Source organism: Heptranchias perlo, chromosome 29 (assembly GCF_035084215.1).
Source record: "Heptranchias perlo isolate sHepPer1 chromosome 29, sHepPer1.hap1, whole genome shotgun sequence".
Classification (NCBI taxonomy): Eukaryota; Metazoa; Chordata; class Chondrichthyes; order Hexanchiformes; family Hexanchidae; genus Heptranchias; species Heptranchias perlo.
Window position 1 is genome coordinate 37,633,939 of NC_090353.1, and position 8,670 is coordinate 37,642,608.

General features: G+C 54.5%; 1 protein-coding gene across 1 annotated transcript in view; it reads right to left on the reverse strand.

The window, feature by feature from the left end:
* cpamd8 (C3 and PZP like alpha-2-macroglobulin domain containing 8) overlaps positions 1 to 8,025 on the reverse strand; it is a 176,921-nt gene extending 168,896 nt beyond the window's left edge. The window contains exons 1-4 of the mRNA XM_067968643.1: positions 7,489 to 8,025; positions 7,186 to 7,337; positions 6,990 to 7,012; positions 2,670 to 2,835 (exon numbers count right to left, since the gene is read on the reverse strand). Of these exons, the coding sequence (XP_067824744.1) occupies positions 2,670 to 2,835; positions 6,990 to 7,012; positions 7,186 to 7,337; positions 7,489 to 7,571 (424 nt within the window). The 5' untranslated portion in view covers positions 7,572 to 8,025. The remainder of the gene's footprint in view (positions 1 to 2,669; positions 2,836 to 6,989; positions 7,013 to 7,185; positions 7,338 to 7,488) is intronic.
* Positions 8,026 to 8,670: the final 645 nt, after the last annotated feature.

The following is an 8,670-nucleotide window of genomic DNA, read 5'->3' on the forward strand; positions in this document are numbered from 1 at the left end:
GACAGAGCGAGAGAGACACAGAGCGAGAGAGAGACAGAGCGAGGGAGAGACAGAGCGAGGGAGAGACAGAGCGCGAGAGAGAGAGAGAGAGAGCGCGAGAGAGAGAGACAGAGAGAGAGAGAGAGAGAGAGACAGAGCGAGAGAGAGAGAGAGAGAGACAGAGCGAGAGAGAGACAGAGCACGAGAGAGAGAGCACGAGAGAGAGAGCACGAGAGAGAGAGCACGAGAGAGAGAGCACGAGAGAGAGAGCACGAGAGAGAGAGACAGAGCGTGAGAGAGAGAGAGAGACAGACAGAGCGAGAGAGACACAGAGCGAGAGAGAGAGCGAGAGAGAGACAGAGCGAGAGAGAGACAGAGCGAGAGAGAGACAGAGACAGAGACAGAGCGAGAGAGAGACAGAGACAGAGCGAGAGAGAGACAGAGAGGGAGACAGAGCGAGAGAGAGAGAGACAGAGGAGAGAGACAGAGCGAGCGAGAGAGACAGAGAGACAGAGCGAGAGAGAGAGAGAGACAGAGCGAGAGAGAGAGAGACAGAGAGACAGAGTGAGAGAGAGAGAGACAGAGCGAGAGACAGAGCGAGAGAGAGCGAGAGACAGAGCGAGAGAGAGCGAGAGACAGAGCGAGAGAGAGCGAGAGAGAGCGAGAGACAGAGCGAGAGAGAGCGAGAGAGAGCGAGAGACAGAGTGAGAGAGAGCGAGAGACAGAGCGAGAGAGAGAGAGACAGAGCGAGAGAGAGAGAGAGACAGAGCGAGAGAGAGAGAGAGAGAGAGACAGAGCGAGAGAGAGAGAGAGACAGAGCGAGAGAGAGAGAGACAGAGCGAGAGAGAGAGAGACAGAGCACGAGAGACAGAGCACAAGAGAGAGAGCACGAGAGAGAGAGCACGAGAGAGTGAGCACGAGAGAGAGAGAGAGAGACAGAGCGAGAGAGAGACAGAGCGAGAGAGAGACAGAGCGAGAGAGAGACAGAGCGAGAGAGAGACAGAGCGAGAGAGAGACAGAGACAGAGCGAGAGAGAGACAGAGAGAGAGACAGAGCGAGAGAGAGAGAGAGAGAGACAGAGGAGAGAGACAGAGCGAGCGAGAGAGACAGAGACAGAGCGAGAGAGAGAGAGAGAGACAGAGCGAGAGAGAGAGAGAGAGACAGAGCGAGAGAGAGAGAGACAGAGAGACAGAGAGAGACAGAGCGAGAGAGAGCGAGAGACAGAGCGAGAGACAGAGCGAGAGACAGAGAGACAGAGCGCGAGAGAGAGAGACAGAGCGAGAGAGAGAGAGAGAGAGAGACAGAGCGAGAGAGAGAGACAGAGCGAGAGAGAGAGAGAGAGAGACAGAGCGAGAGAGAGAGAGAGAGAGAGACAGAGCGAGAGAGAGCGAGAGACAGAGCGAGAGAGAGAGAGAGAGAGAGACAGAGCGAGAGAGAGAGAGACAGAGCGAGAGAGAGAGAGAGAGAGAGAGAGACAGAGCGAGAGAGAGAGAGACAGAGCGAGAGAGAGAGAGAGAGACAGAGCGAGAGAGAGACGAGCGTTTATGCATCACTTTAACACGGGGCAGATTTTCATCTTCATTGACTGGGCGAAGAAATCAATGAAATGAAAATCAGGCCGGTTCAATTGCGGACGATCCGTTCCGTCCCAACAGATCACCCGCCCCAGTGCCGAAGGTGGAAATCGGCCCACGTGTCTTTCAGAAACATCTGTGAAGTGACCGACATGGCGGCCAGTTTACAGACAGTGAGATCCGAGAAGCAGCAATACGGTGACTGTTTCTGGTATTGGTTGAGGTTGGAATGTTTCCGAGGACAACTCCCTGCTCTTCATGGGATCTTTAACATCCATCCTGAACTAGCAGGACAGAGTGGGTCTCAGCAGCACGGCACTCCCTCAGTACTGACCCTCCGACAGTGCGGCACTCCCTCAGTACTGACCCTCCGACAGTGCGGCACTCCCTCAGCACTGACCCTCCGACAGTGCGGCACTCCCTCAGCACTGACCCTCCGACAGTGCGGCGCTCCCTCAGCACTGACCCTCCGACAGTGCGGCGCTCCCTCAGCACTGACCCTCCGACAGTGCGGCGCTCCCTCAGCACTGACCCTCCGACAGTGCGGCCGCTCCCTCAGCACTGACCCTCCGACAGTGCGGCACTCCCTCAGTACTGACCCTCCGACAGTGCGGCACTCCCTCAGTACTGACCCTCTGACAGTGCGGCACTCCCTCAGTACTGACCCTCCGACAGTGCGGCACTCCCTCAGTACTGACCCTCCGACAGTGCGGCACTCCCTCAGTACTGACCCTCCGACAGTGCGGCACTCCCTCAGTACTGACCCTCCGACAGTGCGGCACTCCCTCAGTACTGACCCTCTGACAGTGCAGCACTCCCTCAGTACTGACCCTCCGACAGTGCGGCACTCCCTCAGTACTGACCCTCCGACAGTGCGGCACTCCCTCAGTACTGACCCTCTGACAGTGCAGCACTCCCTCAGTACTGCACTGGGAGTGTCAGCCTGGATTGGAACTGAACCCATGACTTTAAGACTCTGAGGGGACGGTATTACCAAGTGAGCCAAAGTCGATGCTTGTGTAATGAGGGACATCTCTATCTGTATGATTAATACACATTGATGCATCATCCAGCCCAGGTACTGGGTAATGCACAGGTGAGTGGAGAAAGGTGTACCTTTCTGCTTCGGTTTGTAAACAGGTTTGTCTGTCTGGATAAACACAGATGAGCCCTTGGAGTCGATGGTAACAGTTGTGAAATTGTGGAAGATATAGCCATCGTCGGTCAGCTGTCGGTTGCCCCAAACCTTTAACTGTGCTTGGCCACTGAAACCCGGAGGCACCTTGGAGACAAAGGAAAGAGATTAGAAAAGGGAAGGCGATAGTAGACCGCCCCCAGACATTCAGACCAGACATCCAGACCGGCCCTCAGACATCTAGACCAGTCATCGAGACTGTCCCCCAGACAGGTCCCCAGGCATCCAGGCCAAACATCCAGGCCAGACATCCAGACGGGCCCCCAGATATCCAGACGGGCCCCCAGATATCCAGACTGGTCCCCAGATATCCAGACTGGTCCCCAAACATCAATTCACGCTGAGAGATCAGAGGAGGATTCGATGATCTCCGGGATTCAATATCCTACCAGCACTTACTAACTGGGCTTATAAATGAACACTGGCCACCTGAGAGATTGCAGAAACCGTGGGACTGTACCCCAGCGAGTGTCAGTGGCTTCTGGAGAGAAGTGAGGGGAGAGTGCACGAGGAATATAAATTTGAAAGGAAAAAAAAGCATGTGACGGTGACTTGCCCTGTCTCTACGTTAGGTTGTTAGACCGATCTCCCATTCTCCCATCTTCAAACAAAAGAAAATCAGTAAGTGGATTGAGCAGCTAAATCACAATCTAATGGGAAGAAAAAGCAGGCAAAAAAAAAGCTACTTTTATCCATATAATATTCATGTTTGATCCCCTGTGGAACCAGACACTAATCACACACTTGGGATGGGGTCAGGTTAAAGGGCAGTGGGATCACTGAACCAGGGCACACTGGGGTCATTCACTCCCCATTGTAAGTTGTACAATCAGTTCTCATTATGACAGAATACTTTAATATTGTTCATATCAAATAGTGAAATTTGCAGCAATTTGGGACGAGTTGCTTGGAGTAAAAGTTTCTCTGTTACAGGAGGAGCCGAGACCAGCAAAACCGAGGCACCACAGCACCAGTGCTGGGTGGAGGGTGTAATTACCGCGTGACGAGTTTACATAGGCAGTTACCATTATAAAAAAGATAGTAGGAATTTATAATGGTAAAAGTCGGAGGCACAAGATTTTTAACATATTGTGTGGAGATTATGGATCACTTTCTTATTTCACCTGGGGATGCTTTTAGACCCTGTGCAGTAAATTGCAACACTGAGATACTGGTGTTTTGCCACTGAGGGAGATCCACCATTTACTCACTGGGAATCTCAATTGCGGCAGAAACTAGTTCAGCAGCATCGCAGCACCAGGCAAATCTCCTCAAATGACCAGAACAATTTAACTCAGACTGGTCCTGGGTCAGAATAATAATTTAGAAGCATGCCTAGATTCATTTATTTTCTTTAATGCAAAATAATCCTTTTTAAAAGTGAAACGTAAAACTATTCTTAGTTTCCTCATGGATGTAGAATTTTATTTGTAGATGTTTAGTATAAGCCCCCTAACCAGGAGCAGGTCAACGATAGCAAGATAAGGGAGTAAATATAGGAGATAGAAACTACAGAAAGAAAGAAAGGAGAGAGAGAAAGAAAGAAAGGAGAGAGAGAAAGAAAGAAAGAAAGGAGAGAGAGAAAGGTCAGAATGAGTCATAACATGCACACACAGAGAAACCATTCCTTTTACTGACTCTCCCCGGGGTGCAGCTCCCCGGGCGCTGACTCTCCCCGGGGCGCAGCTCCCCGGGCGCTGACTCTCCCCGGGGCGCAGCTCCCCGGGCGCTGACTCTCCCCGGGGCGCAGCTCCCCGGGCGCTGACTCTCCCCGGGGCGCAGCTCCCCGGGCGCTGACTCTCCCCGGGGCGCAGCTCCCCGGGCGCTGACTCTCCCCGGGGCGCAGCTCCCCGGGCGCTGACTCTCCCCGGGGCGCAGCTCCCCGGGCGCTGACTCTCCCCGGGGCGCAGCTCCCCGGGCGCTGACTCTCCCCGGGGCGCAGCTTCCCGGGGCGCAGCTCCCCGGGGCGCAGCTTCCCGGGCGCTGACTCTCCCCGGGGCGCAGCTCCCCGGGCGCTGACTCTCCCCGGGGCGCAGCTCCCCGGGCGCTGACTCTCCCCGGGGCGCAGCTTCCCGGGCGCTGACTCTCCCCGGGGCGCAGCTCCCCGGGCGCTGACTCTCCCCGGGGCGCAGCTCCCCGGGCGCTGACTCTCCCCGGGGCGCAGCTCCCCGGGCGCTGACTCTCCCCGGGGCGCAGCTCCCCGGGCGCTGACTCTCCCCGGGGCGCAGCTCCCCGGGCGCTGACTCTCCCCGGGGCGCAGCTCCCCGGGCGCTGACTCTCCCCGGGGCGCAGCTCCCCGGGCGCTGACTCTCCCCGGGGCGCAGCTCCCCGGGCGCTGACTCTCCCCGGGGCGCAGCTCCCCGGGCGCTGACTCTCCCCGGGGCGCAGCTCCCCGGGCGCTGACTCATCCCGGGGCGCAGCTCCCCGGGCGCTGACTCTCCCCGGGGCGCAGCTCCCCGGGCGCTGACTCTCCCCGGGGCGCAGCTCCCCGGGCGCTGACTCTCCCCGGGGCGCAGCTCCCCGGGCGCTGACTCTCCCCGGGGCGCAGCTCCCCGGGCGCTGACTCTCCCCGGGGCGCAGCTCCCCGGGCGCTGACTCTCCCCGGGGCGCAGCTCCCCGGGCGCTGACTCTCCCCGGGGCGCAGCTCCCCGGGGCGCAGCTCCCCGGGCGCTGACTCTCCCCGGGGCGCAGCTCCCCGGGCGCTGACTCTCCCCAGGGCGCAGCTCCCCGGGCGCTGACTCTCCCCGGGGCGCGGCTCCCCGGGGGACAGCTGACTCTCCAAGGGGCGCAGCTCCCCGGGGGACAGCTGACTCTCCAAGGGGCGCAGCTCCCCGGGCGCTGACTCTCCAAGGGGCGCAGCTCCCCGGGGGACAGCTGACTCTCCCCGGGGTGCAGCTCCCTGGGTGATAGCAGATCTCTCGGTTCAGGTGAGCACTTTCCATTCGTGTTCACTGGCTCGTGATGAGGAAGAAACTCTCTTCCTAAGTCCAGGGGAGCCCATCAGGGATCAGCTAAACACACAACCAAAGAGCAAATGGAGCTCTCGTCACTAAACACATTCCCGGCTGTACTTTGTGTGCACTCGTTCCGTTGCCCGCACTCACAGGGGGACAAACAAACTCTAAGCCAAGTGAAGTAACGTCAGAGGTGGGTAGCCATTGGGCAAATATTCTCTCTGAGCTGCTTGCCTTTTATTAGCCTCTGAAGAGACAATGTCTGGTTTCCTCTCTCCTTTAAGATAAAGCTCTGGAAATCAGAGAAAAGGTGATATCAGGACTGGGGAGGCCAGAATCTCGGAGAAATCACACGGCAAATAAAGAGAAGTGACAGTATAACCTGAGAATCGGGGGAACTCATGGAATTACATCGAATTTTACAGCACAGAAACAGGCCATTCGGCCCATCTGGTCCATGCTGGTGTTTATGCTCCACGCGAGCCTCCTCTCACCCCTCTTCATCTCCAACGGCAGAAACTTTACAATATGTTTTATTCTCCAGGGTTTCGTTAATAACTTCACTCCCTCCCTCTGAACGCTGCTGAGAATGGTGGTTGGTGAAAGGTCCCCTCACCCTCGAGCTCGATGTGAGCACGGCCCGTCTCCATGCCTGAAGCCAACAGTAGGAGGAGGGGTTGGAGATTGAATGTCACCAAAGGCCAGTGGTCCAGCACTGGATGGGGTGGTGGGGGGGGGGGAATTCTTGATCGCAGACACGGTGGAGAAACAATGTTCAGACTTAAGGCTGGTTTAACAAACAGGTTCTGGAGTAAACAACGTGTAAAAAGAAAAAAAGTTAAAGAGTGAGACAGAGAGGTGGTGAGATGAAGAGTCAGAAGAAGAGAATGACAGAGATCAAGATGGAGAGTGAGAGACAGCAAGAAGAATGAGACAGAGAGCGAGATAAATGGAGAGTGACAGATGGAGAGCAAGACAGAAAGTGTGACAGAGAGATACACAGTGCAAGGGACAGGCAGAACGAAACAGTGAGAGACAGAAAGGGATACAGTGAGAGAGAGTCAGAAACAGGAAAAGAGAGATAGTGACAATTTAAGGGAGAAATAGACAGTGAGAGAGAAAAGAAAGATAAAGTGACAGTATAAGGGTGAGAAAGAGAGAGAAAACCATGTGGGAAAGTGTCAGAAAGTGACCCACGCGGTTGTCAATTTCACCACAAATAAACTTTGCCAAAAACTTTTGGCGCTCCCTCCCAACTTTTCTGACAGTAAATCATTGTAACCTTACCTTTAATGTGACTGTCCCCTTTTCTGCAAAAAAAACACAAAATACCGTGTTTTCTGGTTACTGAAATGCTCCATAATCAATTTAACAACTTTTTAAAAACCAAGGACAAAGAACATCCTTCATTAAACAGCAAGCTGATTTCAGCAGAAACTTGCAGAAAGTATTTCTGAAGCTCAAACAAAATGAGAGGACTCACCGAGGATGCTCGCCTGATTCTGAGCTACCGTTTCCCCTTTCGCCACCAGCTGAACGTGGACTTCCGTTTCTTTCAGAGGGTTGAATATTGTAACACTGATCACCCCGTCAACCCCTGCCCTGAAAACTGAGGGAGCCGCCACCAGATATCCCCTGGAACAGACAGCAGCAAAGGTCAGTCAGCCCTTCTCTCTCTCCCTCTCTCTCTCACACACCATCAGAGTGAGTGTCCTGCAATCCCAGGACTCTCTCATCCCCGCAATCCACAACCCCCCAAAACACACACAAGCAGATCAGAACTTACTGTCTTGGTTGGGAACAAGAGGAGAGGCAACAGTAGCACACGAAATTGGATAAAATCCACCAGCAGCGGCTGATCTGCCTCATTTCCAGACTCCGTACAACAGGGGGAGGGTCGGGGTGGGAGGACCTGTTATAAAATCCTGCAACGTCCCCCTCTGCTCACAGATTGAGGGGGTTGTGAGCCATCGAGTTCCCGGAGCCCCCCGGGGCACCTCCACTTAGACCTTCTCTCACCAGCCGCTCTCGTTTCTCAAGTCCAGCCAAGTTTCTGACTTAACTTTTCTCCCTCCTCCTCTCCTGGTTATTAACGTCTTCCTCCTTGTAAGAAAGTAGGGAAAGTTATTCATTCAAAGTTCACGCCTCGGTCCTGGGAGCTCGGCCTCCTGCTCGCTCAGATTTCCTTGGGTAAAGTTCATCACTTCAAAATAAAAAGGGTTTTTTTTTTGTTTGCAGAATGAGTTCTGTTTGATGTAAAAGCTTTTGTTTCTGCGAATGTCGCTCTGGCTCTCACTGCTTCGGTCTGGTTGGCTGTGCCCAGGAACGGTCTCTCCGCCCAGAGACACAGCATTGGGCTGAAGGGAGAAGTCAGAAACTTCAAACAACTTCCCCTCACCAATAACATCTGTGTCTTGGAAAGAACGGCCCGCCCCCAGACCCCAGACCCGCCACTTCGCACAACCCACTTTTATCACACACGAAATTAACGAGTGCTCATTAAATAACAGAACCCGAAATTTCCTGTAAAGTCTCACTACGCTGGGAGAGAGAGAGAGCCTCAGGACACATTGGGCAGAGCGGCGTAACTGGATCGCAGCAGATCACCTCCCCTCCCTATTCCGAGGCAGGCTAGAGACACACAGAATGACAGAGAATTTCCTCCACTAACTCCTGCAACTAAATTCCATCAGCCTCTCCACCAATCTTCACAAAACAGGAATCAACTCAGGATTCATCACAGCAAATACAATAGGTGACAGTCCCAGTGTGAGACACTGACATTTCTCACATCTATGCCAGTGATTGTGCTCCGCCCGAGCCTCCTCCCATCTCACCTCATCTCACCAGCATATCCTTCAATTCCTTTCTCCCTCATGTTTATCGAGCTTCCCCTACACTATTCACCTCAACTACTCCTTGTGGGAGCGAGTTCCACATTCTCACCACTCTCTGGGTAAAGAAGTTT